General features: G+C 50.0%; 1 protein-coding gene and 1 long non-coding RNA gene across 16 annotated transcripts in view; both read right to left on the bottom strand.

The window, feature by feature from the left end:
• Window positions 1-403: 403 nt before the first annotated feature.
• On the bottom strand, window positions 404-7,159 carry LOC126649944 (uncharacterized). 6 transcript variants are annotated; one of them, XM_050334339.1, is made up of 5 exons: window positions 6,640-7,159; window positions 6,260-6,403; window positions 5,880-6,023; window positions 4,931-5,074; window positions 404-4,693 (listed from the first exon to the last, which is right to left on the bottom strand). In XM_050334339.1, exons 1-5 carry the CDS (start codon window positions 6,751-6,753, stop codon window positions 4,346-4,348), a joined length of 894 nt encoding a protein of 297 aa, XP_050190296.1. In that variant the 5' UTR covers window positions 6,754-7,159; the 3' UTR covers window positions 404-4,345. The 6 variants fall into 6 exon arrangements, with proteins under 6 accessions (XP_050190296.1, XP_050190293.1, XP_050190292.1 ...); XM_050334336.1 differs by having other exon boundaries at window positions 4,931-7,159; XM_050334335.1 differs by having other exon boundaries at window positions 404-5,074; window positions 5,880-7,159.
• Window positions 7,160-7,182: 23 nt separating this feature from the next.
• The window catches only part of LOC126649948 (uncharacterized), a 32,800-nt gene continuing 21,520 nt past the window's right edge, over window positions 7,183-18,462 (bottom strand). For all 10 annotated transcript variants that reach the window (XR_007631200.1, XR_007631201.1, XR_007631204.1 and 7 more), the window contains 4 exons: window positions 9,847-9,946; window positions 9,686-9,726; window positions 9,504-9,584; window positions 7,183-9,427 (listed from right to left, as the gene is read on the bottom strand). This is a non-coding gene — a long non-coding RNA (uncharacterized LOC126649948). The remainder of the gene's footprint in view (window positions 9,428-9,503; window positions 9,585-9,685; window positions 9,727-9,846; window positions 9,947-18,462) is intronic.

Raw genomic sequence — 18,462 nt, 5'->3', positions numbered from 1 at the left:
CCAGGTTGTAGGCCAGCCTCCACACTCCATTTTCAGCAGGAGCTTTCTGTCCAGCCACCTTCTCTCTGAAACAAATCTTCTTTTGTATTCAATTTTGTAGTCAGACTGGCAATTTTGGCGCAGGACTCGTGCAAGGAAAAAAACAGCCCTTTCACGCAGGAAAGAAAGTGCTTACCCTGGGGCTCTCAGGTGTAGTGGGCCAGCCTGGGCAATCCATGGGCAGCAGGAGCTTTCTCTCCTTGCACCTTTGCTCTGGGAGAAATCTTTGTTCTTACTGAACTTTGGAGGCAGAGTAGCAACATTAGCACGAGATTCTTGCAAGCAAACTATCGCGGGTGGGGTTCGGTCCCACGACAGACCCAGCGGCACATCTTGTATGGGAAACAGGACACACACACAAGTGTATGTGACCCACAAAATGGCGTTTATTAAAACAAGAAGACAGTTTATATACAGGGGGATACAGAAGGTTCAGGAATAGAGGTGGGTTTCTTGCTGGGGAACCTCAAATCCCGTGAGCTAGTGATAAGTGAACTTGGAGGGATAGGCTGCATAGAATATGTCTGGTCACGCCAGGGGAAGGGAGAGCTTAGGGAAGAATGGAAGGATTGTCCTGGGGGCAGAGACATGGGAATCTGCAAAAGCTGCAAGGCTGCGGCCTTGTAGCTGGGTCCCAAGCAGTTCTGCGCAGCTGCAGTTACTAGGAGACTTCGATAGAGATCTCTTCTTCTGAGCCTTCTTTGTAGTTCTTTTGCATCTCTCGCCACTCCTGTAGGCCTCTTCTGGTCCACCCCTGACATTTCCCCCTTCTCTGTTTTTCAAGACTGGAAAAGCTTGGGAAAAACTTTTAGTTATGTATTTTTTAACACAAAAAATTAGACAGAGAAGGAAGACAAGGATGGAGAAAGTGATAATTAGAAACAAAATGATTCCTTTAACAATCTTGTTGGCCCAATCAGAAAGAGAAGGAAAGTGAAGCCAGCTAAAGAGACCTGAAAAACCTTTGTCTTGGTTTATGGTGATGTCATTAACCAGTTGTTTTAGAGTGTTGATGCTTTGGAACACACTCTCAGAGTGGTCTGAGAAGTTCAGACAACACAGCCCTTCAAATTCTTGGCAACCATGGCCGTGGGCAAGAAGTAAAACGTCAATGGCTGCTCTATTTTGGAGAGTAGCTTCTTTGATTTTCAGAGTGTCTGCTAGCAGGCTCCCAATGGCAAGGGAAGTGGCATTGGCTTCGCTGGCCATCCAGCAGGCTATGTGGGCTAGAGTGGAGAGGGCTTTGGCTGCACCAATGTTGGCAAGTGGAAAACTACCCCAGAATCTCTGAGTATGGGACCAAGTTTGAAATTTGGGGTCACAGTCTGGTGGAACATGGATGTTTAGTTTATCCTCTTTGGTTGGATTGTTTTGAGGGACTTTGCGTGCCCGTGGTTTAGAATCAGGCGCGACTGGGAGTGGTCTAGATTTGGTGCGCATTAAAATGTAGGATCTTTTGTTTCGAATGAGTTTGGGTCTGTCAGAAATTTGGTTCCTGATTATTTGCAATTTAGCTGGGTTGTACAGAGTAAGTTTTCCAATGGTATATGGTCCTCCCACTGGATTTTTCAGGATGCCTTGCCACGTTCTATCACCACAGATAAGAAAGTAGGTGGAAGGCAGTTTTGTGGGTCTAAAGAAACGTTCAGTGGGAAGAGGGTAAGGTTGGGAGTAATTGCACCATGCGGTGGTGATAGTATAGATGGAAGAGTTGGGGGATATGTTAGGTTCTAGGGTAAGGCGATTAGTAGTGGGTGTGAAGCTAAAGCAAGTGGTAGCTACAGATGAGCCTAAGAGATCTAATTCTTGGGGATCTGTATCTAGGGTACCTAGACGTAGGAGAGTTTGGGAAATAGTGTCTGGGGAAGGAAGGAAATTATCTACAAGGGAAGTGTTTTGGATAAACCTGTTCCACTCAGGTATACCCACGAGACAGCTTTTAAAAGGATGACTCACGCTGTCGAGGGAAAGGCACATTGTGTTTGTGTTGGTAGCTTTGGCTAAGGTGATCCTCATCCCTTGGCTCGGATGGCTCCCCATCTCTGTTGAAAATGGAGCGGCAGTAGCGTGCCCAGTGATACCCCTTCTTGCATATGGGACACAGGGTCCTAGGAAACTTGGGGCTAGGATCTGGGTTAGGGCAGTCTCGTGTAAAGTGTCCTGCCTGCTGGCATTTGTAGCACACACTATTAGCTCTGTGTGCCTCCATAATTGCTTCTGTGATGGCTTGTACTCTGACTGGTTCTGCCTCAATCAATGCATCTGCTATTATTTTGCTTTCATATTTGCTTGAGCCAACGTCTTTACAGGCTTGTATCATTGACATGGGTGTGGGGTTCACCAAGGAACGGAGAACAGGCTGACAATCTCGGTTAGCCTGTTCTATAGCTAATCGGATAAACAGGGCATCTTGGGCCTCTAAAGGTTTCACTTGCCGAGCTATTGCTTCCCTCAGCCTGGTAGCAAAGTCATAAAAGGGTTCTTTAAGGCCTTGCTGTATGTGTGCAAACGAAGGAGAAGTGGTTGTGGCCTCTGCCACAGCCTTGATGGCTTCTAAAGCCAGGCTTTTTGTTTTATCTAGCCTGCCGAAGGGTATCCTTGCCTGCATTCTGCTGGAGGAGTAGGGACCCTCCCCGTACAATTCATTAATTAAATCTTCCACAGGCACTCGCAGTGCATGGTGTGAGTTCTCAGCATATTGCCTTATGAGTTTTTTCCACTCTTGTTCAAAGAGGGAATACTGCATTAGGTTTAAAATCCCTTTGTAATTACCCGTATATCAGTTGGTGTCAGGGTGTATGCTGCAAATAAGGAATCTAGCATTCCAGAAACAAAAGGAGAATTTAAACCATAGTCTGTAACCGCTTTTTTCGCGTCCCGTAGGATGGGGTATGGGACCGGTTCCCATTCGGGGTCCCAATTGCTTTCTCGGAAAATCAGGAAAACTTTCAGTAATTCCAAGTCCCCTGCATCTTCTGCCTGCTTTCTCGGACCCTGCCACTTATTGCTTGCGGTAGGGGAGTCACAGCCTGTGTTGCTACCGGCTGGAGTGTCTGTTGTTGCAGGGTTTCTACTCGCGGCATGGGATCCATGGGCGCAGTCAGAGAAACGCAGCCTCCGGCTCCTCCCCCCGGGGCGGGCGCTGCGTGGTCTCGGGGAATGAGGGGGCGTGGAGTCAGGGCTAGAGTCACTTTGTGCGCTGACCTCATCCCGGGGTGGGGGCGTGTCTAGCTGTTTCACGCGCTTTAGGGTGGGGGGGGTGGCTCTCAGCGCCATCTTGTGAGGGCGGTGGGCAGGGTTTGGTAGTTTTTTCAGGCTTTTTGGATGGAAGAGTAGGGCTCTCGTCGTTACTTTTGGCATGTCTCTGGTTTTTCAAATGTGGAAGGATGGCACGCCACGACATGAGAGAGAGACCTGCATTTTTATCGCCCTGTTCAAAGGCATGTCCCAGCGTGTCTCCTAGCTTGTACCACCGCCGATAGGTTAATAAATCTGGGGAAATGAGCTTGTTCTTGGAAAGCCATTTCGTTAAAGCTTTGAGGGACTTTTTATCTATGGGGTGACCCTCAAAGAGTAGTATGGCTTTAATGCGTTTATAAAACTGCTTTTCTGAGTTGGAAAGTGTGTTGCCCATATTGAAAGTAAAAGAAAAGGATTCTGGGATCACTCACAGGCTATCTTCAGCGAGGCGGTCCTCCAAACGCAGTCTGACGCTGGAGCGGGCTGCGACTACGATTCCCAGCGGCGTGTGCGGGGGCGTGGGGATCGCGGGAGCCTGGGCGGTTCCGCTGAGGCACTGCTGGGGTCCCGGCGTGGAGGGGGGCTGGGCGCTGGTTCCCGGCGCGGCGCGGTTCCGCGGCGGCTCGGCGTGGTGGTGCCGTCCAAAGCGGCGGCTGCCCGGGCGGCAGGGGTGGGGGGGCAGCTGCGCTGCTCGGGTGGCAGCGGCGCACGGTCCCGGTTCCTCTCGCTCGGCACGGGCTGTCCCAGCACCGGGGTCTCACGCAGCTGGTTTCTCGCAGTAACAGCGGCTGAAGACTGAGTGGGCAAAGCCCACTCGTGGCTTCTGTGAGTGGGGTCTTTGGGATAGACCGGACTCCGGAAATCCAAGTCTATCAGTAGCTCACGGGAGCCAAGATCTCTCTTAATATAAGAAAGATGAGTTCGAGCTCCACGTTCAGAGCGCCATTTATCGCGGGTGGGGTTCGGTCCCGCGACAGACCCAGTGGCACATCTTGTATGGGAAACAGGACACACACACAAGTGTATGTGACCCACAAAATGGCGTTTATTAAAACAAGAAGACAATTTATATACAGGGGGATACAGAAGGTTCAGGAATAGAGGTGGGTTTCTTGCTGGGGAACCTCAAATCCCGTGAGCTAGTGATAAGTGAACTTGGAGGGATAGGCTGCATAGAATATGTCTGGTCACGCCAGGGGAAGGGAGAGCTTAGGGAAGAATGGAAGGATTGTCCTGGGGGCAGAGACATGGGAATCTGCAAAAGCTGCAAGGCTGCGGCCTTGTAGCTGGGTCCCAAGCAGTTCTGCGCAGCTGCAGTTACTAGGAGACTTCGATAGAGATCTCTTCTTCTGAGCCTTCTTTGTAGTTCTTTTGCATCTCTCGCCACTCTCTGTAGGCCTCTTCTGGTCCACCCCTGACAGCAAACAACAGCCCGTTCTCCCAGGAAAGAAAGTGCTTACCCTCAGGGTAAAATGCCCAGGCTGTGGGACAGCTTGGGATCTACATGGGCAGCAAGAGCTTTCTCTCTGCACATTTTGACTGGGGAGGAATCTTTGTCCATATTTCATTTTGGCATTCAGACTGGCAATTTTGGCACAGGATTCCTGCAAGCAAACAAAAGCCCTTTCTCCCAGGAAAGCAAAACGCTTACCCTCGGGGGCTTAGTTGCAGTTGGTGGGCCTGTCTGGGCGCTCCACGGGCAGCAGAAGCTTTCTGCGATGGCACCTCTTGTCTGGAAGGAATCTTTGTTCTTATTCAATTTTGGAGTCCGAGTAGCAACATCATTGCAGGATTCCTGCAAGCAAACAACAAGCCATTCTCCCAGAAAAGAACGTGCTTACCCTCAGGGTAAAATGTCCAGGTTGGTAGGGCATCCTCAGCACTCCATGGGCAGCAGGAGCTTTCTGTCCTTGCACCTTTTGTCTGGCAGGAATCTTTGCTCGTATTGAACTTTGGAGTCAGAGTGGCACTTTCAGCGCAGGATTTCTTCAAGCGAACAAAAGCCCTTTCTCGCAGGAAGGAAAGTGCTTATCCTAGGGGTATCAGGTGCACTTGGTGGGTCAGCCTGGGAACTCTATGGGCGGCAGCAGCTACCTGTCAAGCCACCTTCTGTTTGAGAGGAATCTTCGTCTGAATTTAATTTTGGAATCGCACTGGCAATTTCAGTGCACGATTCCTGCAAGCAAACAACAAGCCATTCTCCCAGAAAAGAAGATGCTTACCCTCAGGGTAAAATGTCCAGGTTGTGGGCCAGCCTGGGATCTACATGGGCAGCAGGAGCTTTCTCTCTGCACATTTTGATTGGGAGGAATCTTTGTCCGTATTCAATTTTGGAGTCAGACTAGAAATTTCATCACAGAATTCCTGCAAGTGAACAACAGCCCGTTCTCCCAGGAAAGAAAGAGGTTACCCTCAGGGTCCACAGTGCAGTTGGTATGGTAGCCTGGGCACTCCATGGGCAACAGGAGCTTTCTGTGATGGCACCTCTTGTCTGGGAGGAATCTTTGTTCTTATTCCATTTTGAAGTCAGAGAAGCAATATCAGTGCAGGATTCCTGCAAGCGAACAACAGGCCTTTCTCCCAGAAAAGGAAGTGCTTACCCTTGGCTTTAAGGTCTGGGTTGTAGGTCGACCCGGGCACTCCACGGGTACAAGGAGCTTTTGGCCCGGCCACCTTCTGTCTGGGAGGAATCTTTGTTTGTCTTCAATTTTTGCAGTTGGACTGGGAATTTCAGCGCAGGGCTCCTGCAAGTGAACGGAAGTCCTTTCTGCTAGGACAGAAAGTGCTTACCCTCAAGGTCTTATGTGCACTTTGTGGGGCAGCCTGGGCCCTCCAAGGGAAACAGGAACTTTTTGTGATGGCTCCTTTTGTTTGGGAGCAATCTTCATTCCTATTCCATTTTGTTGTCAGACTAGCAATTTCAGCACAGGATTATTGCAAGCGAACTACAGCGCTTTCTCCTAGGAAAGAAAATGCTTACCCTCAGAGGCTTAGGTGCAGCTGGTGGGCTGGTCTGGGAAATCTGTGGGAAGCAGGAGCTTTCTCTGATGGCACCTCTTGTCTGGGAGGAATCTTCATTTGTAGTCAGTTTGGGACTCTGAGTAGCAATATCAGTGCAGGATTCCTGTAAGTGAACAACAAGCCTTTCTCCCAGGAATCAAAGTGCTTAGTCTCAGGGTCTCAAGTGCAGTTGGTGGGCTGGCCTTGGCACTCCATGGACACCAGGAGTTTTGTCTCCTTGCGTATTTTGTCTGGCAGCAATCTTTGTTCGTTTTGAATTTTGGTGTCCGACTGGCAATTTCAGTGCGGCACTCCTGCAAGCAAACAAAAGCCTGTTCTCTCAGGAAAGAAAGTGCTTACCCTGGGGGTCTCAGGTGTAGTTAGTGGGCCAGCCTGGCCACTCCATGGGTAGCAGAACCTTTCTGTCTTGCCACCTTCTCCCTGGGAGAAATCTTCATCGGTGTTTAGATTCATTAGTCAGACTTGCTATTTCAGCGCAGGACTCCTGCAAGCGAATGACGGCCCTTTCTCCCAGGAAAGAAAGTGCTTACCCTCAGAGTCAAGGGCCTGGGTTTTAGGCTGTTCTGGGCACTCCACGGGCAGCAGGAGCCCAGCCACCTTCTGTCTGGGAGAAACCTTTGTTCGTATTCAATTTTGGCATTCAGATCGGCAATTTCAGCGCAGCACTCCAGCAAGCGAACGACAGCCCTTTCTCCCGGGAATGGGTGTGCTTACCCTCAGATTCTCAAGTTCAGTTTCTGGGCCAGCCTGGATAATCCATGGGCAGCAGGATCTTTCTCTCATTGCACCTCTTGTCTAGGAGGAATCTTTGTTCATCTTGAAGTTTCGAGTCAGATTGGCAATTTTAGCGTAGGATTCCTTCAAGGATTCCTTTCTTTCTCCCAGGAAAGAAAATGCTTACTGTTGTTTTCAAGGGTCTGGTTTGTAGGCCAGCCTGGGCCCTCCATGAACAACAGGAGCGTTCTGCCCAGCCACTTTCAGTTTGGGAGGAACCTTTGTTTGTATTCAATTTTGGCAGTCAGACTGGCAGTTTCACCGCTGGACTCTTGCAGGAGAACAACAGCCCTTTCTCCCGGGAAAGAAAGCCTGTAGCCTTTGGCTGTTATGAGTATTTGGTGGACCGGCCTGGGCACTCCATGGGCAACAAGAGATTTCTCGATTGGCACCTTTTATCTGGGAAGAATCTTCATTCGTATTCCATTTTGGACTCGGACTGGCAATTTCAACACAGGTTATCTCTGAGCGAACAACAGCCCTTTCTCCTGGGAAAGAAAGTGTTTACACTCGGGGTCAAAGTCCAGGTTGTAGGCTGGCCTCCACACTCCATTGGCAGCAGGAGATTTCTGTCCAGCCACCTTCTTTCCTGGAGGAATCTTTGTCTGGATTCAATTTTGAAGACCGACTGGTACTTTCAGTGTAGGATTCCTGCAAGGGAACAACGGCCCTTTCTCCCAGGAAAGAAAGTGCTTACCCTCGGGCTCTCAGGTGCGGTTGGTGGGCCAGCCTGGGCAATCCACGGGCAGCATGAGGTTTCTGTCCTGCCCCCTTCTGTCTGGGATGAATCTTCGTTTGTATTCAATTTTGCAGTCAGAGTGGCAATTTCAGCACAGGATTCCTGCATGCGAACAACAGCCTTTTCTCCCAGGAAAGATAGTGCTTATCCCCAGGGTCAAGGGTCCTAGTTGTGGGCTGCCCTTGGCATTCTATGGGAAGCAAGAGCTTTCTGTCCAGTCACCTTCTGTCTTGGAGGAATCTTCATCCAAACTCAATTTTGGCAGTCATACTTGGAATTTCAGCGCATGATCCTGGCAAGCGAACAATAGCCTTTTGTCCCAGGAAAGAAAGTGTTTACCTTGGGGGTCTCCAGTGCAGTTGGTGGCCCAGCCTGGGCAATCCATGGGCAGCAGGAGGTTTCTGTCCTTGCACCTCTTGTTTTGGAGGAATCTTCGTCCATATTCAATTCGGGGGTGAGACTGGCAATTTCGGCACAGGATTCCTACAAGTGAACGACAGCCAATTCTCTCAGGAAAGAAAGTGCTTACCCACGGGGTCAGTAGTCAAGGTTGTAGGCCCTCCTGGATACTCCATGGACAGCGGGAGCTTTCTGTGATGGAAGCTTTGCCTCAGAGGAATCTTTGTTTGTATTCAGTTTTGGCAGTCAGACTGGCAATTTCAGCACGGGACTCCTGCAAGCAAACAAAACCCCTTTCCTCTTAGGGAAGAAATGACTTACCCTCAACCTCCTGCAGGTTGGATTACCTGCAACTTTTATGATATCACGTACCTGCAACCCCCCGCCCCCTCATCTAACATCAGAGCAGAGCAGCTTCGGGACAAACACATGCCCACCTGACACGTAACATTACAAACATGCAGCAGAATGATGAGAGACAGTTCTCGGCAAGCAGCAGAACTCCGAGAACCGAGATGCTGTTGAGCAAGATGACCTACGCGACTGCGTCTCCGAGCTGAGAATGCCCTACGGCAACCTCTGGAAAGACTCAAAGAGAACTACCTTGGGCAAGAAGGGCCTGTCAAAACCGCAAAGAGGGATGTGTGAGAACGCTACGTTCGGGATGTAAGACTGGGGGGACAGCTGACGACGCAGCCTGAAATGTGGCCGGAGAAGACACCCGACTGTAAAATTCCAAGATGCGATTTCGATGCAAGATTGCGAGTCGAGGAACGGACGATATCGGCACCGTGCCGAGGAGACATTCGAGACCCCGGGGATGACGCCCCACGCTTCCCTTAAGCCCCTTTGGGACAGAACGCAAAGACGGCTGATCCGAGGAACCCGCAAGACACGCAAGACGGACTAGACAAACTGTGTGACGCAGACCGGAATTGCTCTGCCCTGCACGGCCCGGTGTTGTGCTCCAAAGCAAGCCACTCCCTCTTTGTGCACTAGGGGCCTGTTACTGGACATCCCTCTCTCCTTACGCTAATTTCTAAATCGATCCCAGAAATTCCCAACCCGGTACCCTGCTCTCCTCCCTTCTCCGGGTCACAGCCCTCCACTTATCTTTATGACAGCTGGGGTTGTGAATCCTTCTTCAACACACAGGAAAGGTCATCTCGGCTACCTCAGAGGTTCCTGCAGACGCTGGCTTATTCTCCTTGTCAGCTACAAGAAACAAAACCACAATCACTTCAGGAGCTTAGCAGCAGCTCAGCCAAACCCCAACAATTCCCATACTCACACTCTCCCAGCTGCACCGAGGTCCTCGGCTCACCGGCTCCGGACGGAGTCCTGCCGCCTCTGCCCATGCCAGAGGCTGCGGCTGGCATCGCACGGGATATCTGGGTGAGTGACGGACAAAGTTACGTGGCATTTTGGAAAGCTCAGGGCACCCCTGCTCCTCCTGCCACCGCCCCGACTCACCTGGAATTCTCCTCTCTTTCCAAAAGCGACCTGGGCAGCATCTGTAAATAGAAAAGGCACATGCTCCATCGCTGAGCCCTGTAATACTTCGGGATTACTCACAAGGCCAGCCCAAGACCACCCAACCTTGTCGCAAAATACTAGGCATGTTTGTAGCTCACCAGAAAAGGAACATCTACTTCTGTCAAGGAGTCCACGCTCATCTTGCTCACCAGTGTTCACCTGGCTCTTCTCCACACTTGTGCCGATGGCCTCTTTCACCTGTTTGTACAGAAAGGGTCAGGACAGAAAAGTCTTGCTGTCCTTTACCTCCCCTAGGCAGCCTGTCATCTACACCTTCAATCACAGGGCTACATGCTTTCCTTCCTAGGGAAAAGACTATCTATCACGGTTTGGGGTTTCTGGATCACCTCAGACTGGCAGGGGTTCACAGCTGAGCTGCAGTTTCTTTCATTGTGCCTGGTGGTGTATCGGCCGAGCTCAGGGGTCAAATCACACAGAGACACCAGCTGTGGGTGCTAAGGCTGATCTAACTTTATTTCACAAAATGGAGGGGTTTTATAGGCAGATAAGGAAGGTTCTGGAAAAAGGGGATAGGTGTATATATAAACTTGGACAGGGTATTGGATAGGATTTAAGATTGATATACATAATGGGGGGGATACATGCATCTTTAGATAACTACTAAGTTCTTAATTGGGAAAACTAACTGCCTCTAACTGGACTTTGGCCAATCAGAGAAACCTGCTCTCCCCCAGCAAGAGAGAGAGCTCACAATCTAACAGACAGTCTGTCTGTCTGATGCTATCTGGCCTATGTTGCCAGATATTGCTTCCTTCCACCTTTTAAACTCCTCTTCCTCATCCAGGTTACCTCCAACAACTATCTGAGCTATTACACTCAAAATATACACTCTGACCCCTATAGTTTACCTCTGATTTTAGGCCCAAAATATTCATTCCATCCCTAGGTTACTGTGGGGTTCCCTCGGCGCAAGCATGGATGACTCAGCACATCAATGTGATGATCAGAGAATGCCATTTATTGAAACCAAGCGTTGGTCTTTTATACAGTTTTCTAACAATACTCTTCTCTGACCTTTGTTTCTTTAGCATACTTTACATCCTTTCTCACCCTGATAGCTGGTACTGAGACCCTAGTTTCTAGATCTAGTTTTGCTACTGTTTCTCTTAGTAAATCTTTCTCATCCTGTATCATCAGAAGGCCATCAGAACAGCAGATCATGTTTTCAGAATTGAAACATAAAATTATTTCCCATAGCAGCATATCCTCTAGTTAGCAACCTAGAATTGTGTTCCCACAGCAGCATATTTTCTATGCTAGCAACATCAGGCTATGTTCTCACAGCTTGCAGCATATACTCTAAATCAGCATTATAAATCCCTATACCTGCAGCATAAGGTTATGCTTTCACAGGTGCAGCATATTATCTATATTAACACTAAAAATCCCTACAGGTTACCTAGATTTTACCATGAAAAAACCAACCCTGATTATCTCTATCTCCTCTGCAAAATGCTGTCCTTCTCAAACCTCTGATGAGGTTTGTGAGGTCTTCAGCTGAGAGGAGGAAAAAGTATTTTGCATCTCCATTGGTACAGGTGTCGATAGAGGTCGACAGAGCTTTTGCCTTTTTCAGACAATCACACAATATTTTGGCTCCCTGGCAGCTTGGATGTCACAGATCTCCTTTCCTACATCTGTACGGATGCCACACACGGGTACCTATACACGTTTTCTCAAGCCTACACAGAACGGAGATTTCCTCACCCTGCACATCCCAAGGTGAGTACTCTGCTTAGTTAGTACAGCAAGCTCCCTCTCCTTGCAAACAAGGAACCATTTTCCCTGGCCATTTCTCTAAGGGTTAGGATTTTTTAAAACTGCTGTTGTGCCACCAAACCTGCTTGGGATCTCTCCTAGCTTTCGGCTGTCCTTGGATTTAAGAAGCACACATTCTCTTCCATCTTGCAACAGCAAAACCAATAAATGCTTCTGACCCACAGTGTAACCCTAAGGATGGGCACCCCAACCTCGCCATTCTGACAGAGCCATCCAGCACCCCCAAGCCACCCATCGGATCTGAGTAGAGCAGCACAGCCACTGCAATGCCAAGAGTGGGAAAGGCAGCCCCACTGATGGCATTCATGCAGAGGGAGACATGCGCAGAGGGACACCTTTGGCTTCAAAGAACCCATACTGAATTTCCTCCAGATCTGTTCCCCAAGACCATCCGCTCGCCACACTGTGCCAAACAACAGGCAGCAATAAAACTTTGATGCCTTCAAAACAGCCAAGTTCTTGGATAATTGCTATTTGCTTACTGTTATTCTTCCTTCAGAAATTCTGCTCCTAGCTCAAGCCTTTCCCTCCCTGGTATTACCAGCACATTTACACAGGCAAGGAACTTAACAGCTCTTCTAAACTTATCCAGGTGCCAATTAAAGCCACAAAAGAAAAGCAAAAGGAAAAGAGGGCTCAGGCAGTCAGAGAGCTCTGCAGGTGGCACCAGGCACCATCACACTTGCTGAAACATGTCCTTTTGCACAGAGAAGGAAACAGGCCAATATTATGGCAAGTTGTGCCCTTCCCATAGTGCTGAAAAAAATCACACGCAGCATCAAGTAAGGCTCGAAGATAAGCTGGGATAAAAAATGGCAAAAGCACGCACACCAGGACATTCTCTTGCTTCCAAGGTAAGACTAATCATCCCTCTAGGAAAAGGAAAGAGGCAAGGGTTTATCGAGCAATGCACAACTTAGCAAGTCAGTTTAACAAGTACCAGCAGGTTTTGGGAACAGAGAAAACAAAACTCAGTGGGTTTAGTAGTTAAAAACTCAGTGTAAACTACTGCCTGGTTACAGCAGTAAGCTTCCCACAGCAGTTTCAGCTGCCTTCCTTTGTAGCCCAGCCCCAAAGTAGAAACTCCTCTCGACTGCTCCTGAGAGAGGCAATTAATTGGAACTTTTGGTGCTCAGGAAAGCTAGTCCATCCCCTAAGTCCTGGCTCACCTGCCCGAGCAGCTATAGTGCTTATAACCCACCTCGCTCCCTGCTTTGCATGTTCATATCAGTAAAAGAAACCTCCAAGCTCTTCCTCCAGTCCGAGCTGCATCTTCTCTGTACTCCCCCACCTGTTCACGTGCGCTGCTCCTCTCTCCTGTGCTGCTTCCTGGCACATGGCTCATCCCTCGGCCCCTTCCTTGAGCGATGATCCAGGTACCTCAGGTGCTTGCCTCGGCGAGACGCCCTCACCGTTACTCCTTGAAAGACTGCTCCCCCGCAGAAGCTCCCTACAAAAAGTGGCCCAGATAACCACTCAGCAGGGCCCACCCCTTGTCATCCTCACTGCCCACACCTGGGGCTGTCCCGCTCCTTTGTCATCCTCACTGCCCACACCTGGGGCTGTCCCGCTCCTTGGTCATCCTCACTGCCCACACCTGGGGCTGTCTCGCATGGGAGAGGACAGAAGGGTGCATGGAACCACAGGCGGCTGCGCGAGCCGGGGAAAGGGGCCGGCGCCAGCCAAGGGGCGCTGCCGGAGCGAGCAGGAGGCAGGGGCTGTTCTCAGGGGGGGCCCGGGACCTGCACTGGCTCATGGTGCTTCGCTCTGGGCTTCTTTTGGGCTGGGGTTAGGTGCGGGTTTTGAGGGACTGCGCACACCCTCCCCTGAGTCACAGCTCCGCCCCAGCTCGCTGCACCCTGCTGCACTCCCCGCAGCCCTTGCTCAGCTGCGTGGGGATTAGTGCCTCCTCTGAAGGTGGCAAATGTCTGTAAAGTGAATTGGGAAGCCACTGCCACTCTTTCTTTTCCAGCCTTTTCTGCCCAGCACCGCAGTGGTTGAAAAAGAAAGCAGAAAAACAGACACCTCCCCACACACACACACACCAAATCACACCATGCCAAGTCCCAGCTTCTCCCTCTAAACCCAGGCAGACCCCGCCCACCGCCAGGCCCTGAGAGCTGCAGCCCTCGGGCCCCACCGCGCCATCCGTGAGGTCACCCGGCCCCCCCTGCACCGCCCTGGAACACCCTCCTACTGCTGCACTCGAACACAAGGACCAAAGCCCTTTCCCCCCCGCACAGCCCTGTCCCTCCCCGGCAGCCTCGGCAGCGCGGGAAGGGCCGGGGGCCTACCGCAGCCCCCAACGATGGGCGGGGCGCACCAGGAGGGGCAACGCAGGGTGGGGGCGGGTCCCGTGGCTGCGACCCCCACGGTGGAAGGCACCCCCAGGGCAGCCCCGTCCGGCACCGCCGCTGGCCCTGCTCAGCCACCGCCCCTCGCCTCGCCCACAGCTTTAACATTAAGCCAAGATGCCATACAGAGCACCACAAGATGCTGTCTGACCAACCTGATCTCCTTTTATGATCAGCTGACCTGCCTGGTGGACAAGGGGAAGGCTGTAGATGTGGTCTATCTGGACTTCAGCAAAGCCTTTCACGCTGCCTCCCATAATATACTCCTGGGAAAGCTGGCAGCCCACGGCTTTGCCAGGTGCACTCTCTGCTGGGCTAATCTGCTGGCCTCTCTAGGAGTGTCAAGTCAGATGTTTGGGAGCCAAAGAGAAGAAGGGACGCTGTCTATGTGAGACGGAAATCACCTAGCTCTCGTGTGCAGTGTGTAGCTGAAGGGTCGGGAGGAGTAGGGCGAAAGGGTTAAGGAGTTTTGCCCTGTCTCGCTTTTTTGTACGACCGCGGCAGAGGGAATTCTAAGGATTCTGCGAGCCTGGAAGCACTTTATGGTACAAGCCGCTGAGTACAAGGCAGCGCTATAGATGTGTCTCAAGACAGAAAACTTGTCAGGACCAGTCCTCTCTATTTGCAAATTTCTAAGCATTGGTAGTCTTTTTCTACTTCGAAGCCCTTTCCACTGCACACAGCCGAAGATGCGCGGCATGTTCTTCTCAGCTAGATGTACTCTGACGCAGTCCAGAGACGTCTCTCTGCTGCTGCCACACAGGAAAGCGAGACCGGCAAAAAGCTGCCACCTTCGCCCTGCTCCGTCCCGCCGTTCTGCTACGCCCTGAACACAAGAGCTAGGCACTTTCCTTCTTACACGGGCAGAGTCCTTTCTTCTCTTTGGTTCCTACAGGTCTGACTTGATACTCCTAGGGAGGCCAGCAGATGAGCCCATGCCAAATGTCCTAAAAGGAAAACCCACAACTGGGTATCCTCTCTCTCTTGAAACCACAAAACACCACACCAAGCATTGCACTTCTTCCCTCCACATACCAGCAAAACTCTCAAACGCACAGCCGAGATCCACGCTGAGCGCTACAGTTCACAAAGAGAAGCATGCCAAGAGAGAAGGCTTTCAGTGTCATTCCCCTTCCAACTGCAAACTTCAAGGCACTGCCATTCGATTGGCAGTGAGTTTCCCCTTGCATCCTTTCAACTGTACAGCCCTCCACAGAGCGTTGCGCGTTCTTCTCGGCTGCAAGGAGGAGGGCGAATGCAGCAAGGTCGCTTTGCCCGGTTCGTCTCACTCTGCGGTGGCTAAAGCGGACACTCTCGACTTGCGGCTAAGCGCTTGTCTGTAAACGCTTCAGAGTACGTCTAGCTGAGATGAATGGACTGCGCATTGTCGTGTGCCAAGCGGAAAAACTTCGAAGCAGAAAGAGACTGCCAATGTTTCCAATTCGAATGGGCAGACGCTAAAAACTTTCTCTCTTGGCACACTTCCTGGTAGTACCTTGTTTTCAGCTGCTTGTGCGCTGAAACCCTTTCAACCAAGCAGAGTCCTGAACGTCCACATCAGCCCATGCTTCGAAGCCCTTTCCGCTGCACACATCTGAAGATGCGCGGCATGTTCTTCTCAGCTAGATGTCTACCCCTTTGAATTGGAAACTTCTAAGCATGGGTAGTCTCTTTCTGCTTCGAAGCCTTTCCACTTGGCACACATGACAACGCGCAGTCCGTTCATCTCAGCTAGACGCACTCGGAAGCACTTACAGACAATAATAACAGGTACTGAGTTTGCTATGTCATAAAACCAGTGTGAGATCTCAAACATACTTATTGCAATGAGGGTCATAGTGTCTGAGCTGAAAAACATCGACAAGTGGGACATAGATTTTGGCATAATTATATACCACAGAAAAGCAGCAATCTTAGACTTCATGGTGCCTACAGGTTCACAAACACATATAAAGTCACACAAGGGTAGTTATTCCTTTTCTACTTTTCCTCTCTTGGGCCTCACGTTGGGTGCCAAAAGATGTCCCAGTTTAAATGAGACAAGGGTCTTTTGCTGAGGATGGATTAGGAGGAAAAGACCCAAACTTCTCTTTCCAAGCAATTATAAATCCAAAATTAAGAGGCTTCGAGTGAAGGAAAACAAATTATGGAAAAGGGAAAATAACAGCCCTTTATTAAAGGTATGTGTGTATTAACAGGAACACAAAAAACCCAAGTAAAATAACTAAGCAATATTCCTATACACACCAATAATCCCCTTTAAGAACAAAACCGATAAACCGGCAAGAAGAAAATCAAACAGTTCAATTTTTTTGCACCCTTTGATGCAGTTCCAACCACAGTCAGCAGGGGGCGCCGTCGGGTCCCTGGAGATGCAAAATTTGTAATGTCCTGTATCGTTCACCAGGTGGCGCTGTTGGGTCACTGAAGGTGCAAAAACTTGTAGTGTCCTATTGTAGTCACCAGGTGGCGCTGTTGGATCACTGGAGGAAGCAGAACTTGAAACGTCCAGTGCCCATCACCAGGCGGCGCTATGGAATCCCTAGTCCAAACCGCTGAGTACAAGGCAGCGCTATAGATGTGTCTCAAGACAGAAAACTTGTCAGGACCAGTCCTCTCTATTTGCAAATTTCTAAGCATTGGTAGTCTTTTTCTGCTTCGAAGCCCTTTCCACTGCACACAGCCGAAGATGCGCGGCATGTTCTTCTCAGCTAGATGTACTCTGAGCGCAGTCCAGAGACGTCTCTCTGCTGCTGCCACACAGGAAAGCGAGACCGGCAAAAAGCTGCCACCTTCGCCCTGTCCGTCCTGCCGTTCTGCTACGCCCTGAACACAAGAGCTAGGCACTTTCCTTCTTACACGGGCAGAGTCCTTTCTTCTCTTTGGTTCCCACACATCTGACTTGATACCCTTAGAGAGGTCAACAGATGAGCCCATGACAAATGTCCTAAAAGGAAAACCCACAGCTAGGTATCTCTCTCTCTTGAAACCAGAAAGCACCACACCAAGATTTGCACTTCTTCCCTCCACGTACCAGCAAAACTCTCAATCGCACAGCCGAGATCCACGCTGTGCGCTACAGCTCACAAAGAAAAGTGTGCCAAGAGAGAAGGCTTTCAGTGTCATTCCCCTTCCAACTGCAAACTTCAAGTCACTGCCATTCGACTGGGAGTGAGTTTCCCCTTGCATCCTTTCAGCTGTACAGCCCTCCACAGAGCGTTGCGCGTTCTTGTCGGCTGCAAGGAGGAGGGCGAATGCAGCAAGGTCGCTTTGCCGGGCTCGTCTCACTCTGCGGTGGCTGAAGCCGACACTCTCGGCTTGCGGCTAAGCGCTTGTCTGTAAGCGCTTCAGAGTACGTCTAGCTGAGATGAACGTGCAGCGCATTGTCGTACGTGTGAAGTGGAAAGACTTCGAAGCAGAAAGGGACTGCCAATGCTTACAGTTTACAATTCGAATGGGTAGACGCTAAAAACTTTCTCTCTTGGCACACTTCCTCGTAGTGCCTTGTTTTCAGCTGCTTGTGCGCTGAAACCCTTTCAACCAAGCAGAGTCCTGAACGTCCACATCAGCCCATGCTTCGAAGCCCTTTCCGCTGCACACATCTGAAGATGCGCGGCATGTTCTTCTCAGCTAGATGTCTACCCCTTTGAATTGGAAACTTCTAAGCATGGGTAGTCTCTTTCTGCTTCGAAGCCTTTCCACTTGGCACACATGACAACGCGCAGTCCGTTCATCTCAGCTAGACGCACTCGGAAGCACTTACAGACAATAATAACAGGTACTGAGTTTGCTATGTCATAAAACCAGTGTGAGATCTCAAACATACTTATTGCAATGAGGGTCATAGTGTCTGAGCTGAAAAACATCGACAAGTGGGACATAGATTTTGGCATAATTATATACCACAGAAAAGCAGCAATCTTAGACTTCATGGTGCCTACAGGTTCACAAACACATATAAAGTCACACAAGGGTAGTTATTCCTTTTCTACTTTTCCTCTCTTGGGCCTCACGTTGGGTGCCAAAAGATGTCCCAGTTTAAATGAGACAAGGGTCTTTTGCTGAGGATGGATTAGGAGGAAAAGACCCAAACTTCTCTTTCCAAGCAATTATAAATCCAAAATTAAGAGGCTTCGAGTGAAGGAAAACAAATTATGGAAAAGGAAAATAACAGCCCTTTATTAAAGGTATGTGTGTATTAACAGGAACACAAAAAACCCAAGTAAAATAACTAAGCAATATTCCTATACCCACCAATAATCCCCTTTAAGAACAAAACCGATAAACCGGCAAGAAGAAAATCAAACAGTTCAATTTTTTGCACCCTTTGATGCAGTTCCAACCACAGTCAGCAGGGGGCGCCGTCGGGTCCCTGGAGATGCAAAATTTGTAATGTCCTGTATCGTTCACCAGGTGGCGCTGTTGGGTCACTGAAGGTGCAAAAACTTGTAGTGTCCTATTGTAGTCACCAGGTGGCGCTGTTGGATCACTGGAGGAAGCAGAACTTGAAACGTCCAGTGCCCATCACCAGGCGGCGCTATGGAATCCCTAGTCACCGCC

Source organism: Myiozetetes cayanensis, unplaced genomic scaffold (assembly GCF_022539395.1).
Source record: "Myiozetetes cayanensis isolate MyiCay16 unplaced genomic scaffold, myiCay2020 scf52, whole genome shotgun sequence".
NCBI classification, from domain to species: Eukaryota; Metazoa; Chordata; class Aves; order Passeriformes; family Tyrannidae; genus Myiozetetes; species Myiozetetes cayanensis.
This window is presented reverse-complemented; position numbering and strand designations above follow the sequence as displayed.

Excerpts from the sequence above, each read along its gene's own strand:
- LOC126649944 (XM_050334336.1), bottom strand. The coding sequence starts at position 2,079 with ATGGGGAGCCATCCGAGCCAAGGGATGAGGATCACCTTAGCCAAAGCT.